This window comes from Aulonocara stuartgranti, assembly GCF_965226115.1.
Source record: "Aulonocara stuartgranti genome assembly, chromosome: 12".
Taxonomy (NCBI): Eukaryota; Metazoa; Chordata; class Actinopteri; order Cichliformes; family Cichlidae; genus Aulonocara; species Aulonocara stuartgranti.
The window spans coordinates 12,648,551-12,675,301 of NC_138948.1; the positions used below are offsets into that span (position 1 = coordinate 12,648,551).

General features: G+C 37.7%; 3 protein-coding genes across 3 annotated transcripts; 2 read left to right on the forward strand and 1 right to left on the reverse strand.

The window, feature by feature from the left end:
* Positions 1 to 1,210: 1,210 nt before the first annotated feature.
* On the forward strand, positions 1,211 to 9,275 carry LOC309719357 (creatine kinase U-type, mitochondrial-like). The gene is made up of 10 exons (XM_082555417.1): positions 1,211 to 1,332; positions 4,267 to 4,429; positions 4,734 to 4,932; positions 5,022 to 5,117; positions 5,222 to 5,443; positions 5,556 to 5,641; positions 7,175 to 7,298; positions 7,550 to 7,684; positions 7,804 to 7,929; positions 9,008 to 9,275. Exons 2-10 carry the CDS (start codon positions 4,290 to 4,292, stop codon positions 9,122 to 9,124), a joined length of 1,245 nt encoding a protein of 414 aa, XP_082411543.1. The 5' UTR covers positions 1,211 to 1,332; positions 4,267 to 4,289; the 3' UTR covers positions 9,125 to 9,275.
* Positions 9,276 to 10,257: 982 nt separating this feature from the next.
* On the forward strand, positions 10,258 to 11,692 carry LOC309719534 (CD59 glycoprotein-like; the record flags this gene model as incomplete). The annotated part of the gene is made up of 3 exons (XM_082555692.1): positions 10,258 to 10,289; positions 11,236 to 11,372; positions 11,467 to 11,692. 3 exons carry the CDS (start codon positions 10,258 to 10,260, stop codon positions 11,634 to 11,636), a joined length of 339 nt encoding a protein of 112 aa, XP_082411818.1. The 3' UTR covers positions 11,637 to 11,692.
* A 7,064-nt stretch (positions 11,693 to 18,756) lies between these two features.
* Positions 18,757 to 26,397, reverse strand: LOC309719545 (corticotropin-releasing factor-binding protein-like). The gene is made up of 7 exons (XM_082555701.1): positions 26,259 to 26,397; positions 26,016 to 26,103; positions 25,083 to 25,240; positions 23,580 to 23,790; positions 22,249 to 22,403; positions 19,829 to 19,949; positions 18,757 to 19,537 (listed from the first exon to the last, which is right to left on the reverse strand). Exons 1-7 carry the CDS (start codon positions 26,337 to 26,339, stop codon positions 19,383 to 19,385), a joined length of 969 nt encoding a protein of 322 aa, XP_082411827.1. The 5' UTR covers positions 26,340 to 26,397; the 3' UTR covers positions 18,757 to 19,382.
* Between the last annotated feature and the right edge of the window lie 354 nt (positions 26,398 to 26,751).

Consider the following 26,751-nt stretch of genomic DNA (forward strand, 5'->3'; position numbering starts at 1 on the left):
TGCTCAGGTAGAGTAGTAAAAGGGCAGTGAGCACCTAATATCTACATTTGAAGAAATAACAGACATAGAGAGGAAATGCTTTAATCAATCAGTGATTGTTTTTGGTTTACCCAGCAAGTTAACATATCAAAGTGAAATTTAAATATCAAAAGGAAATATTTTTCAATTGTTAGAGGAAAAAAATCTAGCAGTGCTGAAAAGGAGTAGAAACAGAGCGATTCAGGCCTGAAAAAAACAGAGTGAACAAGAAAAATGGCATGTTGTGTATCTCAGACAAGTTGAGCTAGTGATAAAGTCATCATTCATACTGTTGTTGAGGGGATGTGGCAAGTTGTTAGTGTGGGATCTACTGTCAGTTTTTAGTGTGGATAAACAGACTGAGGGAGGGCAGCAGCTTTAGGTTGTAAGCAGTTGTCTCTCAGCGGGCATTTTACAGCAGATCAGCCAACACAACTCCTGTTTTTGAGGGACAGATGGATGACAGTTGAAGTTTATGACAACACTGTGACAATTTGTAACGCCGAAAGAGAAGGGAACTGAATTTGGAGAGACAATCGCTATGTAATGATGAATATGTAGTCTAAAAGGTTTAACAGAAATGGGTCTTTGACCGTATATTTGACTAAGCCATCCAAGTACTTTTATTGTACAATGGCAAATGTTTGCTTTTGCCACACGTAAAATAACAACAACAAAGCTGGACTTTAAACTAAGTAATGCAAAACGCCAGTGAGCATCACCAGGAAATGCTAGAGCATTTTGAGGACGTGCAGATATCCAACCACACAGGTGAAATGTCCGTGCCCCAGTTTTCAATCAGTCCTATAGGCTAAATATTCCTTTTGTACTTTGTCTTACACGTGGCAAACATGCCTTTCAGTGCCAGAATGAACACATTTATAACAACAATAGTAAATATGATTAACAAAAACTCCAAAGCAAATTATTTTGATTGTATATTAAATGTATAGAGCAACCTGACAGCTATATTTCAGCAGAAGCAGACTACAGCTGATTGATTAGCCTGCTTTTGTTATTCATGTGCGTGAGGGATGGTGCAAATTTCAGCTTTGTATGGAAGACTAGGTGAGTTTTTATGTATACGTGAAAGCACCCATGGCTGGTGTAAAGAGGCAGGCAGACAGACATGATGACTGACAGCAGAAAGAGGATTTTCAGTCTGTTGCCTAGTGAGAGGCTAATCCTGAGCCAGTGGCCCCGTCTTCCTCTGATCCCATCCCTGTTCTTCTGTCTGCTCTCACTCTGCAGGTTGAGCTTCGTTGGACTGAGCTGCAGGATCTTCTGCTACCTCCACTCTTCAGCTATCAAAAGGTAAGTAATTGATTCTGCCTCCAGAATTCACATTCTGAATTTTTTTCAGCTCCTTTCCTCATTTATGTTTCCTGTTTGCTCATGCACCTCACTTGGAAAAGTGCAGTAGCTCTCACATTCATTAACAGACTATTTTATGGATCACATGATTTTTTTTCAGTTCAGTTTGATACATTTTTGATGTATTTTTATTATTCTATAATAGAAATACTTTGATTATCTTTGTTTGATATAAAAAAAAATTCCAATCCTTTTACCTTAAATTATTATTTACACCACACAGTATAGTCTACACACAGCCACTTGCATTAAGACCACTTAAGCTGCCCTCTATTCCCAGCCATCTGCTACTATTCTGCTTAAATGTTATTCTTTGTCAAACAGCCAGCAATGTCTCCTGCACCTACATTTACTTTATATTTCTTTATTTTAAAAAAAATCTGCAAATAAGTCAGATAACCATTTGTAGACTTAGCAGTATGTCTTTATCAAGGGTCAAAAGGTGCAGGTGCCTCCCACTCTACTTACTATGCAGTCCCTGAGAGAAATCCCTTTAATCCAACTTTTCTCCTTGACTTTAACGTGGCCTTAAAGACCTTTACTCCACTTCTTGGTCTTTCTTGGGTTTCTTGAAGAATGTCTGGTTTCTTTCTATATGTTTTCTTCTGTTTGTCCTGTGCAAGCTTGGCCTGTTTGAGAAAGAATCATGTGTTTTCCACGGATGAGCTGAACTCTAAACTGGCAGTTTAGCTTAACTTCACTAACTTACTATCAGTCTGTGTGCGTGAGAGAGAGAAAATGATATGATTTGTGACTCCTAATTTCAGACAAGAAAAGAAATTCACTTTTGTAATATAGGTAATCTGCAACAATACAGTAATATCACATCTAGTTCTCTAATATCGTGTTAATATGTGTTGTATATATAATGCTATAAATAATTTTTAACCCATCATATTTTTAATTTAAAGTATCTTAAAAATACATAAAAATAAAATAAACTGTGCTTCTTTGCAAGCTCTGATTAACAGACTGAGGAGTCTTGCAAGCAACTACGAAAAACATCATTAGGCAATTATTAATATGGTCAAGGCACCCAATCACAAATCACCTGATCACCTGAGCCAGTGACTCTCTTTGGGTGACCAATCAGAAGGCTGCTGTATGCTTCACCAGTAATCCCATCACACAGACTGCAGGCGTATCTGTTACTTAAGCAGTTCATAGCTTAAGGCTATTAGTGGTTTTGTCTGAGTATGTACTCACGAAGAGCGAATATGTGTTAAGACGTCTTAATTTAATATGTAAACTTTAAGGGATTGCTGAACTTTGTGACAGCATGCAGAAAAATACGACGAGCTTCAGTCTGCAGCACAGACTTGTACAAATTATTAAAGCAAATATTCTGCTCAGCTGTGGAGGTAACTACTTTTTCTGCTCTCCTCTCGGTGCTGTCTGGTTTAACCATCTGATTCCCAATTATCCGCTTTCCCTGAATGCCACCTGTGACCTTCAGGAAGGATGCCTGTAAAGTTCAGCTTTTGTTAATAGTGATGGGATTTCCGGCTCTTTTTAGAGAACCGTCTCTTTCAGCTCGACTCGCTAAAAAGATCTGTCTCTTTCGGCTCCCAACCGGGTCTTCAGGTTGTTTTGTTGCTTTAATTAATTTATTATGAACAACAATTTGAAATTATGCACAAAAGGAATTACTAATGTAAAAGAAAACCCTGTGGTTTTATTTATATATGTTTATATATAAATATATACGGTGGCCCCTAGAGACAAAGCACGTACAAACTCCAAAACACATTTCTAGCGTTAACTGAACTTCCAAAACAGAGCTACCTAGATCACTTAAATTACACAATTGAAAGCATATGTGTATTGTTTGTGTATTTATACACAGTCACTCATATATATTCAAATAAAAAAAATTGTTCATTTACCTGTTACTACCGCACATCAAATCCAGTCGTTGGTACTTCCTGGCTTGTGTAGCCACTAGGTAACAAAAGCTCGACACTGCCCCCTAGCATCCTGGAGCACTTCTGTTGTGTTTTTTACGTGCTTCAGAGTTTGTACGTGCTTTGGAGTTTGTACGTGCTTTGTCTCTAGGGGCCACCGTAAATATACTTTTATTTATTCACTCCACATAAAATGTAATAAATAATTCATATAATACAAAAACCACCTGTTTACATTTCAACTTTTAACTATTTAAATTTTCAGCGTTTTCCTTTTAAACAAATTTAAAGTGAAACAACACAAAACACTGCAAACCACAACACAATTAAATATAAATATGAAAATATATGGAAACAAAAAGATGCACATATGGGCATGCATGAATAAACTTTCTGAATCTTTTATCATCCGCAACTGAAAATAGTTGTGGATGATCACTATGATCACTATACCTTTCTAATGTGACGTTGTTGTCCCTGGCTCTCTTTCTCTCTCTCTCCCTCCCGCTCTGTTCCTGTGCTGCTGCGAGTGTAACTACCGCCCCTCCCCCCTCTTCCCAGCGCAAAGCATAAGGCTTGCGTGCAGAGTGAAGCGGAAAAAAAGTGCGAGAGAGAGGGTGAGATAAAGAAAAAAAATCCACGGGAGCCGGCTCACGTCGTTCACTTCAAAGAGGCGGCTCTAAGAGCAGTTTCGTTCGCGACTGACACATCACTATTCGTTAAACGAGAAACTCAGCATGCTGTACGGTAGTGCATGAAAGACATGGCCTGAAACAGTCCAGTGAGATTGTAACCATTACATTACATTCATTATGGATTTTAATACTCAACTGCAGTACATTCCTACACAAACACAACTTCACGTTTCTTAATCCGCCAGACTGAAAATTGGAATTTTACTATCCAGGGCCAATAAATTACAATTGAGAAGTTCTCGAAGAGTAACCTTTGTCATCTGCACTTTTACCAGATAACAACTGAGACCTCACAAGCATGGCAAGCTCTTTCACCCGTGTGATTTCTGGCCGTAACACGGCAGTGATGTTGGCCATGGGAGCTGGCACGCTGACATCCGGATACCTACTCAGTGACAACATGGAAGCTGCTGAGAGGAGAAGGCTCTATCCACCCAGGTACTTGAAAATGAGTGTATATGTGTGTATTGGTGCCATAAAGTGAAGGGAGATCAAACTGAGAGTTGTCTAGCTAACTGGTCAATCAAGTTATTGCATGAATCCAGGCCTACATTGCAGGATCGCTTGGCAAAACTTTCTTTGAATTACAGCAGAAAAGCAGATAGCAAAAAGACTGTTTTTCCCCAATACAACCAAAGCACCACGACAAGTAATTTATTTCAAACAATATTTAGATGGTTACAAGCCTGGCTATGAAAATAATTTATTTGTATAAACATTGATTTTTGTTAATTTTTTACAGTGCTGATTTCCCTGACCTGAGGAAACACAACAACTGCATGGCCTCGGCCTTGACCCCAGGGATCTATGCACGTCTGAGTGATAAGACAACACCCAACAACTGGACCCTGGACCAGTGCATCCAGACTGGAGTGGACAACCCTGGACACCCCTTTATTAAGACTGTGGGAATGGTGGCTGGGGATGAGGAGACCTATGAGGTATGCGTTCAGATTTGCACCATGTTGATGTGGCTTCCATCCGAATAAAATGGGAAATTATATGTTTGATTCATTTTTATTTTAATCAGGTGTTTGCTGAGCTTTTTGACCCTGTTATTAAGGATAGACACAATGGCTATGACCCTCGTACAATGAAGCACCCGACTGACCTGGACGCTTCCAAGGTTATACTTTCTTCTGTTCTCTGCATCACATCATCTTGAGCATCCATGAGTCCGTGTATTAACTCTTACATGCCTAACATAACCTAAAGCTTTGTCGTCCTCAGATCACCTCAGGATTTTTTGATGAGCGCTACGTGTTGTCATCTCGTGTTCGTACCGGTCGCAGCATCCGTGGACTGAGCCTCCCCCCTGCATGCACGCGCTCCGAGCGCCGTGAAGTGGAGCGTGTGGTTGTGACCGCTCTGGCTGGCCTGAAGGGAGACCTTTCTGGTCGATACTACAGCTTGGGAGATATGACTGAAAGAGAGCAGCAACAGCTTATTGATGTTAGTGAAGATTTACACATTTTTAGAAGCAAGGTTTATTTTTCTTTTTGTCTTGATTTCTTTTGCTATCTAATGTCCCCGTGGTTCCTGTGTCCCCATACTGGCCAATCAGGAGCACTTCCTGTTTGATAAGCCTGTGTCACCTCTGCTCACGGCAGCTGGGATGGCCAGAGATTGGCCTGATGCTCGTGGGATCTGGTAAGACTAGGAGTACAGTCAGACTAGAAGGAATATAGTGGTTTTGTAGCTCAGTGACCTAGAAATCTAGATTTTGGAGATATTCGAGTTAGAGATTTACTGAAGAATAGTATCCACTTGTTTGACACGTCCAGCTTCCAGGGTGCACTCTGCATTAATGATAACTCAGTTTGCTTCCTGCAGCTTCTCGGTGTCTGTGTGCTCTTCAAGAGGACAAGTTGATTAGAGAATGCACAACAGGTGTCCCAGTTACTCAAACTAAACTATTCCCACAACACTCTGCCCCACATCCCCCTGGAGCTGAGCTAAAATCTCAACCAACCACACATGCATTGCAATTCTAAATTCTTTTCATCACTGATTTCAACATGTTATTTGCTGACGTACCACTTTGTTAATTATAACAGATTGATTTGGTGATACTGTCTAACATCAGGCACCATTAGGTATTAGCTGTCACTTTAAGAAAATCGCCAAATTCTGACAAAAGCATATAGCTTACTTTTAAGGGATAATATCCTGAGGAAAGCAAAGGATTTTAAGTAATATTATGTAATTTTCCAGAGATAATACAATATAAAATGTCAGTGATTATATAACTATTTATGCATTTTGGGCGTGAACCAGTGAGAGAGAGGCTCCATCAGTACACTATGATCAAACACTGGACACATGATATGTGATGTTATCCTGTTATATGTCCTTTAGTAAATTATTTTTTAGTTACAACATACATAAAACACTTAACATTTATTGCAGAAAATCAATGAGAAGCAAGTAATCCATCAAAGAAAATAAGAGAAAACTAAAGAAGATATATCTAAGAGAAAGAATTAGCTAAAAGAGAAAAATAGTTGTAAGCGAGACAGTGTAACTTTTTGATAAATCAAAGAATAAAAATGATATAGATAGTAAAAGGCACCACTTTAGTTTTAAGGAAATAAGAAATTTACTTAAAAAACCCAGCACAGACACTGAATTTTTATTTATTTATTAAGTCTGTTGTGAACAAATGATTAAAATGAGTCAGTCTGTGTCATCTATTTTAACTATTCAATTAACTGTAGTTTGGCTCCAGTGAATGAAATGTCAGCTTTCTGGTAGCATAAGTCCTAGTATTGGCTGATTTTTTTAATGTGTATATTTTCCATCTTGCCACCTTATTTCTGCTACTCTTTTTCCAGGATTTTTTTTCATTCATAAACATAAAGTTTATAATACATGTTTGTTAGTATTCTTAGACCTGTACTAGTAGCTCCAATAAAATCAAAATCAGTCACTTAAAGTCGAGACTTAATACCATATTATGCTTTTCAGATCACATTTTTAAAAAAAAAAACCTCAAAGCATCTTTACTTGCATCTCTCCTCGTCCTTTTTTAAGAATGTTATTTTTCTCCCTCACATATGCTTTTTTAATTGTTCTTATGTTGAATGTGACTGAAACTGATTCACTTATATGCCCTGGTGTCTTCACAAGAAAATATAAATATAGTTTTGAACTGGAGTTTAATTCTTTTTTCTTGACACGCAGGCACAACAATGAGAAGAACTTCTTGATCTGGATCAATGAAGAGGATCACACAAGGGTCATATCCATGGAGAAGGGAGGAAACATGAAAAGAGTGTTTGAAAGATTCTGCAGAGGGCTGAAGCAGGTATACACATCTCTTTATCTTTGAATTATCGTTGGTCCAGTGTGAATTTTTCAAGTGAAATGTTTATCTATTAATTCAATTTATCACAGTCTTTTTGTCATTTCTGCCTACAAGACTGTGAGTCTATAAACTAATCTTTAGCAGAGTGACCAAAAATCAAGAAACAAAGACTTAGATTAATTCAGATCTTCAAACTAAGATTTTAGTTCAGAGATCTGATCTAAGATCTGAGTATTTATTTTAACTTCTAGGTTGAGCATCTAATTCAGGAGAGAGGATGGGAGTTCATGTGGAATGAGCGTCTGGGCTATATCCTCACCTGCCCCTCAAATCTTGGCACGGGACTCCGGGCTGGTGTGCATATTCGTCTGCCCCTCCTCAGTAAGGTAATTCATGAATCATAATGACAGTTCATCTCACGTTAACTCCAAACACATGCACATGATGTCACGTATTCTTCGTGTATCTGACAGTAACTTGAATTTGTTTGGTGTTTATGATCTAGGATGCTCGCTTCAAAAAGATCCTGGATAATCTGAGACTACAGAAGAGAGGCACGGGAGGTGTTGACACAGCCGCTACCGGAGATACCTTTGACATCTCTAACCTTGACCGTCTGGGCAAGTCAGAGGTAAATCCTCAGGGAATGAAGACAACAGCTAAAGAAAGTAAAGCTCAAAAGTGAACAGCAGGCAGAGAGAAACAGAGTCAGATGGAGGAGAGCAGACATTTGTAGCACAGCAGGTGTAAGCTTTGAATAACTGTACCCCATGCTGTTCTTTAATCTGTAATCCAGGCAGGGGTGTGCCAGTGAAGGTTAAATGGCTGCTTTTTCCTGAGCAGAATGTCTTTGCAGGCTTTGGCAAATGCTGTGAAAGGACCTTAGTGTTTAAGTTCAGGGATATAGTGGGGTGCTGTGGTTACTTCCATTTGGGCCAAACGGGGCAAAGTTTGTGAATGGCCTCAGGGGAAGCCCCTGCCTGAAGAGGGTAATCTCAGGAGGCACAAGTGTAAAGGTTTAAGTTAAATTTGCCAGAGCGTCACATGAGCCTTTGCAATACAGTTAATGCTAACCAGGTGTGTACTGGTGTTGGAGGGGTTAATAGCAAAGAATGGCAATCAACAAAACACACAGTATCTTAGCTGAACTTCAAGAAAAAGTTCAAGAAAAAGCTAAGATCCATTTTATTTTGTTTGTTTGATATTAACGCCATCACAGACTTTGTTTGATCCAGCTCAGCTTAATATTGCAATGCTTTTATTTCTTATTTCTTTTGTGCAGTGTACACAAATTATAACCTCACAAGTACATACATTGGTGGTGTTGTTTTTCTGGTATTTCACTTAATAAGTTAGAACTAGTTTAAAGATCAACAAATAAATACTATGATTGTGTTTGTAACTCCAGACTCTCGCCATATGTTATATGGAATCAGTTAAAAAGGACTGATTTAAAAAATAAATGCTTTATGTTTTTTTTATCCAACCAAATAACAAAAAACAATTTCATTTATTTCATGTCTTTCAACTTGTGAAAAGAGCTACTCTTTGATATCAGTACTTGTAACATTCAGTTATATCCAATAGAGTTTCAGGATCAGATACATGTAGCGATGAACCGCTGAGTTACAGTTAAAGGAAACCTTTATAATAACTTTGTACATGCTCATAATAAAATATTGTTGACACTGACTACGTTGCATTCACAGGTTGAGCTGGTGCAGTTAGTGATTGATGGTGTTAACTACCTTATTGAATGTGAGAAGAGGCTGGAGAGGGGGCAGGACATCAAGATCCCGTCCCCGGTTCCTCAGTTCAGGAAGTAAGAATCACCTCGACTGGGCGGTGGGCATCCTCCGATCACTGATCATTTAACTAATGTTTATTGCATGTATAACACTGTACTAACTTACATGCAAAATAAATTCATTACATGTACACGACTTCTAAAACGAATAAACTCCAATGATGAATTAAGTTTTGTGTTACTGGTTGGTGCTTTTACAACTTTGGTGGTATTAACAGCCTTTTAGACGGTAACTGCAAAAAAGGTAACTTGTGAACAAAGGAAAATTATTTACTCAGCATTGTTTATAGTTTGACTCCATTCAGTTTCAGACACCTTAATTTACTTCTTTTGCCTGTACTGACTTTCTGAGAGCTTGCCTTTGTAATATGCACCCATATAACAGAAATTAAAAAGTCTAACACCAAAACTGATGCTAATAAAAACTATATTAAAAGCAAACATTTACAAACAATAAAAACGTAACTAAAACAAGCAAACCTGCTCTGAAAACAGCAATAAAATAGCACTTTTTATACATTAATTCAATACTTTTATTGTTATATCTGAAGATTATTGGTGTTTGTTAATCACATCTTATTAATATCATATATATGTATCTATAATGTAATAAGACTTGCTCCTAATTTCTTAACTATAAAGCTAAAATGCCACAAATACAAAAAAAAAAAAGAGAGAGAGAAACAAGAGAGTTACAATGATTAAAGTATAACTCATAGCACTATAAAATATTGTTAATGCTCACACTTGACCGCCCAGCGTTCTGCTAGTTCCTTCTCTTTTCCAGACACAAGGGGAAGAGGAGCATTGTCTGTCGTGGCTGGCTGACTCAATAAGAACGAGCTATATTGGGCAATAATGTCATGACCTTTACAGCTCTATAGTTAAGTGCTGAACCCTACTTGTCCTGAACTTTAACTCACAAAGAAGACTTTATTATTCTTACAGCGCTGAGTCCACATCGCTCTGATGACTAGACTTGTTTCTGTCTATAAACAAGAAATAAAAATATATCTGGAATAAAACAAACAGAATGAATGAGAATAAAAAGGAATGACATGCTGAAGTTAGCGCGACATTCTAACCTCAACCTCTCAAATGCCTCCTACACAAGGCCTTTAATCCAGGAGTAAAAGGCCAAGCTTATTAGTGATGGCTGGACAGAGCAGACAGGCCAAACAGAGGTGAGCTGATTTATGCCTTATATTGACAGTTTCAACTTTTGTGGAATCTTTTGGCGTGATGAAGGAGCGATTATATGTTATAATTAAAGGCATACTGCCAAAGTAATTGATTGAATTTTTTGGGTGAGTTGTCTCTTTAAATTGTGATGCTCTGAGAGACTCTTCCTTTTCTGGGAGCAGATTAATGACGCAGATCTATTAATGCTATTATAGACCAACAAGCTCAGACCCTGTGTGTGTGTGTGTGTGTGTGTGTGTGTGTGTGTGTGTGTGTGTGTGTGTGTGTGTGTGTGTGTGTGTGTGACTGTTGTGCTAGAAGAGAACTGTTGGTGCCGTTGTTACAGTTTGAATTAAGCTAGAATTTATTTGATGGATGCTAAAGCTGGCAGGTATCATGGGTGCACTTGTGTTGTGTCTAACCTACAGTGCTATTAACGTCATTGCAGACTTTTTAAATTTTCTGTTTCAACTCTAATTCATTAGAAATTAAAGTGTTTGGGTGTGGCAGCTTCAATCACTTCACTTAAGTGTTTTGGTATGTACTGCACAAACACCAGACAAATGTATGGTTTCACTCAGGATAATTAAATTCTTATCAGCACTGGAATTCCTGGAAAATGGGTTGATGATGAATTAGTGGAATTGTGGAGAGCAACATTTACAATAAAGACCAACATTAAAGAAAGACAAGTCAAGTACCCAGACATAAAAAGTTGCTGGTACAAAGCCAAAGTAATGAAATAATGCATTTTGAAGTCATATAATGCGGAAAACAGTGGAGAAGTTTCATTTGACACCAAAGGTCTGACAGGTTTCCAGTTCTCTGCGCTTGCACATTTGATCAAAGACCCACAGTGAGGCTGTTTGTGTCTGTTGCTTCCTTCTGTATGATACTGGCACCAGGTAAGAGCATTTACGACCAGCATCCATTTATTTATTTATTCAGTTTTTTCTCGGTCTTTGTAAACTGTTTTTGTTTGCCTTCAGTATATGGATTAATGTGTTACACCTGCTTGGGTGCAAATCCTGGCAGCTGTACTCGAATATGTCCTCTGGGTTATGACTACTGCTCCACCACCCTAGGTAGGCTTCAGTTAACACCATGAGGGGCCCTAATGTTTGCATTTTCTAACAGCATACTTGGCCAGGTCATGTTTGTTGTCTTTCTCTGTTACAGTTGCTGAAAATATGATCACCAAAGAGTGCTTGAGAAGAGATATGTGCAACATAGCTGATTCTTTGGGTATCAGATGTTGTAGTGAAGACCTGTGTAATGGAGCAAAGCAAACTGGCGTCTTTGTGCCTCTGCTTTTAGCGCCATTGGCTATTATTACACTCTTCATCTGAAGGTCATCATTTTTATTTTCATGCCTTCATAAATTTAAATCTCCTTTAGTTTTGTAAATTTTTCAAAAATGAAGGAGAACACACTGGTAATCAAATGTATTTGTAGCTAAAAGGAAGCCATTGAAATCTAAAAATGATCTACTGAGAGGATTTTTGATTTTGATTCTGTTTATCTGCAATTATTCTGATGACAACCTTTGCAGTTTCTCTAATGTTTGATTCAGATACTGTATATTTCAGATGTTTGTTTTCTTTTATTTATATTAAAACAACAACAACTTTATCTTCTTCAGACTTTTTATTGTATAAAAATGTAAAGTGATGGATTGAAAAACCAAATAACAAAGCATTCATCAAGAAAATTGCAGCTAGTTTATTCAGACAACATATTCTCCATCTGGTACATAGCATTGCCTCATTACCTGTGTAGTAATAGAAACCATGCAGCAGAGGGCAGTGTAGGAGAAATCAAATGGCATCTCTCTTGAGATTCCTGAGCTTATCAGAGTTATTGGAGTCATAGAAACTATATAACTATGATCAGATCTATTGAGTGTGTGAATCAGCTTTTACATGCAAACTATGATGACAGTCATTTGGCTTCTTGTATTTGGCATTTTCTTATATAAATATGTTCTACTATTAATTTAAAGAGCTGTTCATTGCATTGACTCTCAGCATTATTTTTGTGCTGCATTTCTCCTGATGTAATGTGATAATAATCCACTGTAGCACTTATAAAATTACATAATGTTACCTTCAAAATGTGCAAGCTAGTGATCTCCAGTATTTACAGACTTAGATATTTATAGCTGTGCATTATAATCTAATTTCTCAAAGTGGAGCCAGTAAATGAGCAGTTCTGCAGTTCTGAAAGAGAAAGTTTACACCAAGCAGGGTATTACTTACAAAACTCTATTCAAAGTGATTTATTACATAATGACTGTATTGATGAAGAAAAGTTCAGAGTGCTTTTTTCAATCAGTCTTGAGCCAATACAGAGTGAAAAGGAAAGAAACTGGAATTTGGCCTTGCATGCACCTAAGATGCTGAATGTTACTCTTCCTCTTATAGTTATGTGGAAAATCTAATCTTCATGATTCAAGAAACTCATTCTTTGATTTTGGTTAAAATTTGGAAAAATATTCACAAGTAGAAAAATACTAATATTTAAGTTTATAAATTTCTTTAGATCAGAAAACAGTTCAAAGATAACTAAACCAAGGGTTGTCTACAAAACCAGTATCCACTGGTTTCTGGGACAAGTAATAATCATATTTAGACAAGAGGACTGAACAGTAAGATATCAGCTCTAAAACACTAAGCAAGCTGTGTCTATAAACCATGTGGATGTAATGCACAATAACTAATTGGGAAGTAAGATACTAATTAAGTACTACAATTAGACTCACCAAAACTGGACTACAGACTTCTAAAAAGCTCTGTACTGTAAGACATTATATTTGTCAGATAATTTGAGTCCAAATTAGTGACTCCAATTAGATGAGGCTACCGCTGCCTGTGTCCACACACCTGTAGATCAAAGCAGCAACACCCCTACTTTTAACATTGCACATACCTTAACAGTACTCAAACGGACAAGTTCATGGACAAACATACAAGCCAATGCAAACCTGTCAAAAATTGCAATTCCTTCCTTTAGGTGGAACTTGAGTCCAAACAGCAATCAGTCCCCATCAATCCTCCAATTTTAAAATGTCAAATTCACACCATTAGAAAGCATATTTGAAACCTGGTAAAAAACACAGTTTTAGGCTCTATATGCTCATAACAGTCCTGTAGGGGGAATTTTATAATAACTCATCCACCTGGATACCTGAGATAGGCGCATTACTGGGCAGCTGGAGCTAGTCAAAGTCTGGCAGGACTCAACCACTACTTAAAGTAATTAAAGTGGACATCTTCACTGGGTGTAAGTGTGTCTGCATGTGCATGTCCGTGTGTGTGTGTGTGTGTGTGTATATGTGTGTGCTGTTCATGCCTTTTGGAGCATTTGAATAGATTAATATCATGGCTTCCTATGGGGTTAAACCATGCCAAAAATTTGTTCTTCAGTTTTGGTGATTAAAATGCTAAAAATTTATTTGTCCTATACTCAGCCATAATTTTTCTGTATATTGTACCTGTATAGCTTAACTAAGCTCGATAGTGTTAACTGATAAATTAGCAGGCCACCTTTTCATCAATGTAAAATAACTTCTGGCTCCAAAAAACCAACATGGCAGCATACAAAATAAGTTTGCTGAAGTTTCAGAATGTCCAAAACCAATGAGTAGTATGAGTGGTTCAAACCATCTATTTCTTTGCTAAAGTTGTAGTTTCACTTAGCAGTTAAGTTTTACATTTTAACATGGGAGATAATGGGACTGACTTATTTTAATCGTCCACTCCATGAACTGCAGTTTTGTTTTAATGGCTACTGTTTGATGTAGCACACGTAAAAATATCTTCCATGAGCTGTATCCACACAATACAATGAAATATAATGAAAAGGTATGACCTCCTTGTTTACCCTAACTTTTACTAACCATGTTATCAGTTAGCTGATTAATACAAAAAAAATATTATATTACAATATAAAAAAAATATTCACCACTGTAAGTCCTCATAACTGCTTAAATTCTCAAATGAATGGAAAGCTATATAGCAGTAGAAACAGCATAATTATGTCTTTTAGGAATAATACCAGATGGAACTTTGAGAGTCAACTGATACAGTTGACTAAATCACTGCAGTGGGTGAAAAAATTAGTGCATGTATTGGATATGATTGCTCTGCAGATCAGCTGCTCTTGTTAACATCTGAAGTAGACTGATTTGCACTAGACATGTGTGAGTAAGTGTGTGTATTCAGTGATAACAGTTACAATATCAGTTTAATATATCACCTTTATTTGTCTTGGAGTGAAATGAAGTTAATTCACAGTCCTTCCATCAGTCTCATAACTTCAAGGCAAGGCAAGGCAAGGCAAGTTTATTTGTATAGCACAATTCAACAACAAGGTGATTCAAAGTGCTTTACAGAGACATTAGAAACAAGAACAAATAAAAAGCATGATTTAAAATTGAATAAAACAAGCAAATAAACTAACTAACTAATTAACAAACAAACAAACAAACAACAGTATATAAAATCAAAACAGATAAAATCAGAACAGTAGATAAAATCAGTAGTTAAATGTAAGTTTTGAAATTTAAGCTTAAAGTGTGGATTTGGTGCTTTATTCAAATGCAGCTGAGAACAGGTGAGTCTTCAACCTGGATTTAAATAAACTGAGTGTTTCAGCTGATCTGAGGCTTTCTGGGAGTTTGTTCCAGATATAAGGAGCATAAAAGCTGAATGCAGCTTCTCCGTGTCTGGTTCTGACTCTGGGAACTGATAAAAGACCGGATCCAGATGACCTGAGGGATCTGGATGGTTCATACTGGGTCAGGAGGTCATTGATGTATTTTGGTCCTAAACCATTCAGAGCTTTATAGGCCAGCATCAGAACTTTAAAGTCTATCCTCTGACGGACAGGCAGCCAGTGTAAGGACCTCAGAGCTGGACTGATGTGGTCCACTTTTTTGGTCTTAGTGAGGACTCGAGCAGCAGAGTTCTGAATGAGCTGTAGTTGTCTGACTGATTTTTTAGGTAGCCCTGTAAAGATGCTGTTACAGTAATCAAGCCTACTAAAGATGAATGCATGGACTAGTTTTTCCAGGTCCTGTTGAGACATCAGATCTTTTATCCTTGATATATTCTTGAGGTGATAGTAAGCTGACTTTGTTATTGTCTTAATGTGTTTTTCTAAGTTTAGGTCTGCATCCATCACTACACCCAAATTTCTCGCCTGGTTTGTGGTTTTTAGATGTATAGATTGAAGTTCTCTGGTGACCTGTAATCGTTTTTCTTTGGCGCCAAAGACTATTACCTCAGTTTTGTTTTTGTTTAGCTGGAGAAAATTGTGGCACAACCAGTCACTGATTTCCTCAATGCATTTACCAAGAGCCTGTACAGGGCCTCGGTCTCCTGGTGACATTGTGATATATATTTGTGTGTCATCTGCATAGCTGTGATAGTTTATTTTGTTGTTGTTTATAATCTGTGCCAGTGGGAGCATGTAGATGTTAAACAGAAGGGGTCCCAAGATGGAACCTTGGGGAACTCCACATGTGATACTTGTCTGCTCAGATGTGAAGTTACCTATTGATACAAAGTATTTCCTGTTTTCTACGTATGTTTTGAACCAGTTTAGTACAGTTCCTGAAAGACCTGTCCAGTTCTCCAGTCGTTTGAGTAATATGTTGTGGTCAACTGTATCAAATGCTGCACTGAGATCCAGTAAAACTAGGACTGACATTTTTCCACTGTCTGTATTCAGACATATGTCATTAAACACTTTGGTCAGAGCGGTTTCAGTGCTGTGGTTCTGTCTAAAACCTGACTGGAAGGCATCGTAGCAATTATTCTGTTTTAAGAAGTAACTGAGCTGTTGAGAAACTGCTTTTTCAATGATCTTACTTAAAAACGGGAGATTTGAGATCGGCCTGTAGTTGTTCATTTGTGTCTTGTCAAGATTGTCCTTTTTCAGTATAGGTTTGATTACAGCAGTTTTTAGTGATTCTGGAAACACACCTGATAATAAAGAAAAGTTGACGATCTGTAACAGGTCTGACTCTAAACTCTTTGAGACCTTTTTGAAAAAACTTGTTGGCAGGACATCTAAACAGCAGGAGGAGGAGTTCAGTTGACCTAAGATGTCCTTCAGGTCTTTGCTGTTAATAGGTTGAAACTGTTTCATGGTGTTTAAACAGTTTTTTGGTGGACACAGTACATATCCTGGATCTGCTGTTGATGTACCAATTGCTTGTCTAATTTTTTGGATTTTTTCAGTGAAGAATTTGGCAAAGTCATTGCAGGCCATGGTCGAATGAAGTTCAACCATGAGACAAAACGTTTGATTAAAAACAGCTTTGCTAATTGAAATCATGTTAAATTTTTCTCAGCTGGATTACATCAAAGGGACAATTAAATGTGATCTCTTGTATGTTTTCAAATTGTATAGACATAAATTAATACATGAAGCTTCTTTTTAATCGTTCAAATAATTAGTGATATGAGAGCTCTCCGTTAACGTGCAGTAAATTATTAGCAAAACAATAAGTGATGAACACAAAACATAATTTTGCTGAATGACCACAATGACCACAGATAGAGGACACTGTTCACTGCTCACCAACCTGCCTGGTGTTTTATTATCATAGCTCACAAGTCAGCAGCCAGAACTGTAAAATATTATCTAAGTACAAAAAGACTGAATTTCTAGTTTTCAAAGCTGCTGCTGCTGCCACTGAAAACACATGTAAAATACAGGAATGTTTATATATATTCTCTTACAGGATTAAATAGCAGTTCATTAAAAGTCTATTCCCACAGATACAAGCTACACAAATAAAGTCCCCAGCGTTCCACTTCAAGGTCTGTGTGTATATTTTTAAAGGGTCTTTATAATAGGAAAAAAATTCAATGTTATGCTACAAATCACATACTGTTGAGAGCATCTCTTTGGGAACAGATCGAGACAGGGAAGGAAAGGAGGAGGATACTGAATAGGAGTGACCGATTTTTCTTGTTGATGTGTATTCATTAACCAGTCCCGTGTAAATAATATCTTAAATAAACATTACTCTCTCATTTTCTTACATCAATGTTAATAATAATATAAGCATGCCTCATTCTGTAAAGGGTCACACGTCATCCACAAGGACTTGTGACGCATATTAGCCTGACAAACTCATTTCTAGTCCACGATGATAGGCCACTAAAATTACATTACGGAGTATTTGATGCTGATGTGCATAAAGCTAGAAAGAAAACAAAACATCTGACTATTTTCCTTTCAATGGCACCCAAAGTGCATTTCATTCTCTAATGAAGGCTGAAAATTGCAACAGATCGAGCGAAAAAAGACATCCGCTGGTTAATTGAATCATCACAGCTGAGCAGGTTTGAGATTAATTCCACGTAAGGAGAAGATCAAAAGAGAGCCACTCAGAAGGATGTCGAGAGGAATAAGAATGCTGAGGCTTGTGGGATAATCCCATTAAGAGCTGCACATTCATTCAGAGTTATGATCCACAGTTGTAGGTATAGTATGTAAGAGATTAGGGTTAAACAGTCAGTGACGGAGAGTGGTCATACTTTTAGAAAAATGTGGTGTTATAATTCTATGCTGTCTGTATTAATCCCTTTTAATTATGAGCATCGACGAACCACTATGAAAGCTGTTTTAGAGTTTGCATCTGGAGCAAATTGGATTATAAAAAATAGAAGAAGTGCATGCGTCATTGCTTAATACTGATTGCCAGGAACATAATCTTAATGCTGAAATGCTCATACATGTTCAAATTGCTGTCATTTAAAGGTATATCAAGGACATCTCTGATTAAAATGCAAAGATTCCATCTAGACTTCATGTTTTTTTTTAGTTTTGATATAAGGTGGTGTATCTGTGTGCAGCAATATGAACATTTTACTTTTGGACATAATGTACATTAGTGTATGCTAAAGAAATACATTTTTCACTTGCAAGGATCAGTGCCATCCATCTATGTTTATCTATCATCCGTTCAGTTCAGGGCCAGATGTGGGGTAGAGCCTCTCCCAGCTGTCATAGTGTGAGATTTGGGGTATATCCTCAACGGGCCACCCGTCCATCACAGGGCTAACACAGAGAAGCAGGCAACCATTCATACTCATATTCACACCTATGGCCAACTTATATGTCTTTCAACTGTGGGAGGAAAAAACCCACGCAGGAAGAGAGGGTGTTTGCAAACTCCACCCAGAAAGACCCAGGCTTGCCGCTACACCAGATAGTGTGGTTGCAGGAGATGGCTGCCCTTCTGTGAACCTGGTCTGGTTTTGCTGGAAGTTTCTTCTTGCTTAAAAGGAGTTTTTCCTCTCCACTGTCACCAAGATCGTGCTTACTTGTTGGTGTTTTCTCACTAATACTGCAGGGTCTTTACCTCGCAGTATAAAGTGCACTGGAACTTCTCAACTGCTGTCACGATTCAGTGCTACAATAAATTAACTTGAATTTAATTGAATTAAATTTAATGAAATGCAATTCAAGTTCACGTCACTTAAATTCAGTCTCACAGAAACTCATAAAAATGCAGTAGCTCATAATCACTCATTGTATTAAGAGCCTGGCTAGATTAAAGCATTTCTCTCTTCAGCTCTAAAGAAAGTAGCATTAATCAGTCAAATGGATGGATGCCACAAAACATGCCAGTAAAGCAAGCCCTGAGGGAATATGCAGTTATATAATGAAATCGAAGTAGACCTGGAAAAGGAGAGCTGCTCACAAAAACAGTGAAAATGTGCTTCATCATGCAGTTCATATTTATTTCTTAAATCGTCGAGGCAATATAAAGAAAAGAGGCAGCAGGGATGTCAAACTAACTAAAAACCACAAACAACAAATTTTAATGACAAATAATTAAAAAGGAAAAAAATCCACTATCACCCATAACTTTAAGGAGAATATTCTTTTTAAATAAATAGGCTATGATCAAAGCTAACATAATAGCTTAATAAAATATTTGGCAAATACAATACAAAATACTTACTAATACAATTAGTTAAATGTGACACTTTCATTAAAGTGGTATTTTTTAACAGAGAGATGAATGACTGTGTGTGCTCACAAGTGTACATATGCGTATGTGTTGTGACATCTTATTCCACAGTGCAGAAGTTTTCCAAACTGTTCTCTCGGGCCTTGGGAAGCTCATTGTGTTCCAGTAGTTGGTACTGGAAGGAAACACGGTTGATATAGTTCCCACTGGACACGAGCCTCACCACTGAGTTATCACAACCAATCTTCATCTGGGCTGAAGGGCCACAAGGAGAGGAAAACACATACTTTACACTCTACCATCCAAGAATTTTTGTTCTGTAGCCAGCCCTACTTACTCTGGTTACATTGGCAGCAAAAACATTTACTTTGTATCTGTATTGCAGTATTTTTACAAGTAAAAACAGCAAATATATGTAAACATAAAATGTGAATTGCATTGGATATTTCACTATGTGGGATGTTTTTATTTTGTAGGACTCTTTTACAGCACATCATAATTACTAGTAAAAGTGTTTCTTGGACACAGTGATGGACACAGACTCACCGAGTCCGCTGAGGGAGAAACAGAGGTCGGCCACAGGGAACATCTTAGAGGTATCCACCCCATTCCCTCCCAGCAGCTCCACATAGTCACCTGACCCTGAGCAGCCAGACCACGCCAGTCTCTGTAAAATAAATGATCAACAAAATATTTTGATGGTGAAGTCCAGATAAAGACTTTACTTTGTTACATAGAAAACTGCCATTAAAACTTCCTGTGGAGCTCTTTGGACCAATAAAAGTACTATATGTTAACCTGGAAAAGGCCAACCAAGTGGAGATGTGATTCCAGTGTTTCATGGTTCTCTATTGAGCAGGTGCTTGTAACACAATGAAAAAGTAATACTGCAAAGGATTCAAATGAAATGACTTCATTTGACTGAAAAATGTTTACACAAACAATTTTTGTAATATTTGAATTTGGAATACATACAGTTTTCCTCAGAATTTAAACAGAGGCAGTTAACAGGATGTTGTTTTTCAGATATTTAAAAATGAATATTTTACTTTATTAATTTATTATTTATTATATTACACCTTTATGAGCATGCTTTGTACCACTTTTCTCCTTCCCTTATTCATAGAGAGTTGCATTTCATGTAATAGCTTTTATGACTACTCATTACTTACTATTAATTAAGTAATTAATAAGTACTACTTATTTATGTTTTTTTTTTCCATTAACACATTTTCCATTACACACTTCAGCTCTTGTTAACGTTAGTTAACCTCACTTTTCTAATAGTGGAATTGTCATTATAGCAGAAATTGTAGTAATCTGGGAGCCTCTGCTTAGCGTTCTGGTTCTACCAGACACCAGAGAAGCTTCTCTGCATTGTTGTATTTATATGTAATGTATTTATATATTTGTTTGTTTATTTAACAGAGGCTCTGTCAAGCTGCACAGAGTAGATGAGGAGGGCAGGACATCAGGCACAGGAATGTCACAGAAAATCTGGTCAGTTTTCAAAATAAAAGATCCCGTGGAAACTACACCCTCTGCCCTTGCAACACTCTGTGTGATTTGAAGCACTTTACCGAACAAAACTGTGTAACAGATGAAAAGTCAAGGACATGGTGTATTTCAGGGGTAAGACTTCGATATGACTGGTAAGTGCTCTGCTGTGTTCACCTGCTAGCTTTTTTCTAAAATTCATAAACTGTTATTAAAAATGTTTATTAGACTTATGGTTATTATTTTTGACTCCATTTGTCATTACTATTCCTTATTTAACATTAAAAACTGAGGATCATCTTCAAACATTTAGTATGAGGGTTTAACATTATAATCTACACACAATGAATAATATTTAGTTTAGCTAAAGTGGTTTGCTAAAACTCTTCCATCTATTAACCACAGTGATGTTTTCATTTAGTCTCATTAGACCATTTGCCATTGAGGATTTATTTTCTGTTTTCTTTTTTTCCACCTATTGGAGTGGGACTTATGAACACAGAGTAATTTACAGTGGCAGTGAGGCTCAGCAGCCAATTTGCCAAACATAACACTGTTTTTGGATGACTCTCCAAAATCCTGGATTACTTTCAATGACAATATTTTCAGTTGACTGTGGTATAATATCAGCATGTGGTGAATGCAACAGAAAATTGGAAACTATCCTAATAGATTCTGGTATGAATAGAATGGTCATCCATCTGTAATAGGACTAACAAAGTGAGACGGTGGACCAATCACATCATTCATGATATAAAATCACCAATTAACCCAGTTGTTCTCAAACTTTTTCTGGCATGCCCAACTTTAGTTTACATCCTTTTCCCTTAGTCTTCCATGCTCCAACTGCAGTGGCTCTGTTCTGAACCCGCCACACAGTTGGAGGACCACTGGATTAACCTAACCTACCATAACATACTTTTGAGCCTGAATACCTGAAGAAAGTCGTCTCTGGCACAATGAGAACATGAAATTCTACACTGAAAGGCTTCATTCAAGCTCCAGGCTTCACTTTAGTTTCAGTCTCATAACTGTTTGTTTTTCCATTTCCTGTGTTCATCAGCTTCCCTCTAGATGTAGGAAGATGACATCCCGGTGCTAATTACGCCTACTGAGCTCTGATCGATCAGTTAAAGTGATTTCCCCATTACAGTTAGGAAAATGAAATTAATAAATCTCTGTAGTTAAACAATACTTTATTAAATTAAAATAAAATTAAAATCAAAATTGCCAAGTACTAATAAAATTTGTGTGATGACATAGACAAACATGCAAATATTATTAATAGCTTTAATAAAAAAAATATATATATCACACTCTGAATGCGTTTAAAATGTCCAGCTGAAGCTAAAGGTCTATTTAAAGTGTCAGAATTTGGCCTCAGTAAGATATTTATTTCACAGAGAAAAGAAGATTGTGTGTGTGTGACTGTGGGCACATGCATGCGTGTATGCATGTGTGTGATCTACCTGTGGACTTAGCTCATTGCTTTTGGCCTGCCCCAGGCTGAGTTCTGTCAGTCGGATCTCCACGGGGTAGATGATGGAGAAGCTGCAGTTCTTGCGCTGATGTGGCATCACCATGGTGAAGCTTCCCTCTGGACTCTGAGACATGATGTTACAGGCTTTCCACACGAACAAATCGACACATGCACAGACAGGAGAAGAGATTTCACATTTCTAGTTCTCCATAACCTGAGAAACTCATTACTGACACTTCACGTCACAAAGAGGACAGAATCAGCGGGTGGCAGCTGGAAAGGAAATCCAATTCTAGTTCTGATCACAGAACTGAAAGAAAGAAAGAAAAGTGAATTCATAAAAGCATTACGGAAAAGGGAGTCTGAAAATGCTGCCACTTTGTTCATATTGTTCCCTTCACATTTTTGTTGTAAAGAAACCGAGCTAATCAAATGTGAAGAGAGACGTTTGAATTGTTAATTAAACAATTAAATGTTGTATGTGTATCTTTTACAGCCAATTTTTGGTAAGAGCCACTATCACAGTCACCATCTAGCTTACCATTGGTAAATATTACCCATCAGTAACGGTTACCTTACCATTTTGATCATTCATTCATTGTTACTTTTGCTTTTCCTCCATCAAACATTTATACATATCATTCAGTTTAAGTCAGTCTAAACTTTAGACTGTGGAGCTAGTTAACAATTTCAGTCGTTTATCCATACTTTTATATAGCTGTTAGCTCCATTCTGTTTGCCAGCCAAACTTTTAGATTTAAGGAATGTTCTAGAAACACTCTGACTTTTATTATGTATTAAATGAGTAACACTGTTATGTTGCATGGAATATGTGAGGTAGCTTTATTGTCACTTTGATTAGATCATATATAAGGCCTAAACTGCAGACGGTTGCACTTAATGGTGAACAAGGGGATAAACCACTGTTAACCTATAAATAATTAATTGAAACTGCTGGATTTTTTTTTTTGTCTGCAGCCTTTATTTCCTTGTCTTTGTCTTACAGCCAGACGGTGACAGTTATGTTTCTTGACACAATGTTAACGCTGTGTTTGTCAAACAGCTGGAAAACAGGTGCATCCTTCTCACTCAATTCGTTACGCTCGCTCTTGGCCTTGATTAAAGCTCGACCAAGCACAAATGTCCAGGAAGTACACTCATGCGTGCACACAAATGTACCCCTCATTTCACAAGACATATAAAAAAAACAAAACAAAAAAATAACACAAATCTTTTACGCGAAGACTTCAAAGTGTTTTAATGTTTGGTTTTAGATGTTTTGGCCACAAACTGATCTTAGTGATGCATAACAAGACTCACGGAAAGGGTTGTATAGTTTCTTGACAGCGAGGGTGAAGCCACTAGCAGGGCTGTGAATGCGAAAGAAGATCATGGCAACATTCTGAGAAGAGCGGCTGGTGGCTCCTGGTGCTGTGGAGGAACAGTAGTCTGTGTAGCGCTCGTAGAGGGGTAAAGGATGGTCCTGATTGCTGGGGAACTTCTCTCCCTTCAAAACCCAGCCATCAAATATCTTGAAGAGGAACATATGATATGTAGTAAATACAAAAATTAATGCCTTTACTTACTTAATTTCAGCACACTTATTCCACACCTTCACATACAAAACATGAAGCAGTGTCTGAAAATACAAGGCATAAATTTTTAAAATGTGGAAGAAGCCAAGGACAGCTAGCATGTCCAAATTAAGCTGTTAACTATATGACTAAGAGATAACTCATCAGCTTTATGTAAGAAGCCAATTCGTTTTTACAGAAAGAAACAAGCAATCTAATTGCCAAGATTTTTCCCCCTATATCATAGGTGTCAAACTCTGGCCCGCGGGCCAAATTTGGCCCGCAGCCTAATTACATTTGGCCCACGAAGCCATACCAAATTACTATCAGAGCTGGCCTACTGGTATTATACAGCTAATATATATATTGTTTAGTATTAAGCTTTGCTTGTTCCATATTCAGTTTTTCAGCAAAACGTGTTTGAGCACATAAGAAAAGATTCATTCTTATATCTGGAGGAATAAATATATTTCAATAAATACTAACGTTAGCCCGCAACTTTGTTCCAGTTTTGAATTTTTGCCCACTGTGTATTTGAGTTTGACACCCCTGCCCTATATGTTTCTTTCTTGCATGCTGACAGCAGTAAGTGAACTGGAGTCACATTCCTGGTTTGTGTGCACAGACTTGGTCAAATAAAAATGATTCTGATCCAGTGGGTTGGTGAAAACAAATCTTTGTGTTTTCTATTCAACTTAAGACATGAATCATCATGTTTTATTGGGTAATCCGACATGCCATACAGCACATTCTACACTACTGTGCTGTGAATAATATTTAATTACAAGCATAATCCAACATGAATTTCATTCTAAAAATATTCTGTAAATCTCATGTCTTAAAATGAGGTGTGCTGTTTTGTTTTATTGAGCACATTAATCCTACTAATATTTACACAAATCTGCTCTTGGTTTCTAGATCACATGCATGTAAACCTAGGCTTTATGAAATTCTAATGTCCCCCTTTCCCTATGCCATGAACTGAAATCTGCACTGGCAGGCTTGGCTTCAGAACTAAAGCCTTCTCTTCCCACTCTTGCTCTGAGTAATGTGACCAATGCAGAAAGCATCCAGTGTGGTGTTTGGCCCTTAAACGCCGCCTTAACCCTGTTTGGCCTAATTTCAAATGCACAGGAAGAAGATGAAATAGAATTCAGAGTTTAAACCGAAAAAAGCCTTGGAGTCCCTGCCTTTCACTTAAAAGAGGGGTTGGATATGTGTGGGGGCTATTTTTAGTGTGTGTGCCAACCTTTATGAAGTCTCCAGCGCTGCAGTCGATGCTGACGTCAGACAGCTCCAGACTGATGACTTCACTGGGCTCAGCTATGATGAAAGCTGCACATGCCAGCTGTGGCTTTGATGCCACAAAGGTGAAGAGGCCATCAGTGGCCAGCATGTCCAAGCATCCTACAAACCACACACACAGTCAGTTTTCCATTTCAGACCAAAAATACATTTAAATATTCTAGAGACTAGTACTTAGAGCTTTTCTTCCCCAGCTGAGCACCCAAAGCACTTTTTATTACAAGTCTTATTCACCCAAACTCATTTTTTTGGTCAGCTCAGGGTTCAGCATCATACCCCAGGATACTTCAACAGGTAGAATGGGGATCAAACCACTGCCCTTCCAAGTGCTTGACAGCCCATGCTAACTCCTGAGCCACAGTTGGTCCCTAAGCCCAACTATAACAACTTTTCGCCTAACTCTTAAACTTTAACTTACGTTAACTAACCTTCGCCCAGTCCCAAACCAACCCTGACCACACCAAGTAACCAAAGTAGAATTAAAGATTAAAAACCAAACTGGATTGGTCCCCATAAGTGACTATGAAATATATACACCCCCAGAATACAGGTGAGGCAAACACACATATGAACACACACACACAGCCAGATACAAAATACATTACACATATATTGGGTTCAGAAAACATACTGGATTTGAGTTTAGCCTTAATAATTTCTCATGAGGTCAAAGTGTTACTCAGAGGACAGCATCAGTTTTCATTTAAAAATGTTTGCTTGGATTAATGCATGAATTATCTAACTGTTTAGTAGCCTATGTTCTAATTAAGTGACTGAATGGGCACTGGTGCATAAATAAACATTCACCCAATTACTGTTTTAAATCCAGCAATTGTTATAATTCGGTGATTTAAAGCTATTTTTAAGCAGTTCTTACTGAGAGGTCGGCGGAAAATAAAATCCTCTGATTCTCTTTTCTGGGCCAAACTCAGCAAAGAATATAATCCATCTGAGGCTTCGTTGTCCTGAAAAGAAGAAGGAAAACAAACAAGTAAATACAAACGAACAGAAAACCTAAGATTTCATCTCTGGGCTGCTCATAAAAACTTGACAGACATGAGTTCAGACTGCCTCACTTGATCAAAAATTCCACTTTGCTCGACTACAAACGCGACCTTACCTCGATGTAGCGAGCGAGCCCCATCCTTAATGAAACGCAGATAAGAAAGAGAAACAGCTGTGTGCGCAGAGCCATCGACATGCTGAAGTGCGTCTCTCGAGGAGTGTGTCCTGAAGCTGAGGGGAGAATAACGGAGCTGCCTGTGAGATCGCAGCTTTTATAGCAGCCCAGACAGGCAGGCAGGCCGACATCAGAGGGTTAGTGACAAACATTTAGCCGTGCGGACTTAAAAATGACTTTGATAATGAGTGAATAAAAGCGGTCATTCAAGGCTGTTTTTAGGGAATTCAGATGTTTAGAAACTAATAATTACTGCGTATGAATTCATTGGAGGAAATGCAATACTTGAAACATGTCAGTGTTTATTAAAATCGCTACACAGCTTAACATTGAGTAGACAGGCTAACATAGTGCTTTGTGGTCAATTTGGTGACTCTTCATTGAAAAATAATAGCTCGTGGGACATATTTGAACTGCCAAATACTGTTGGTAT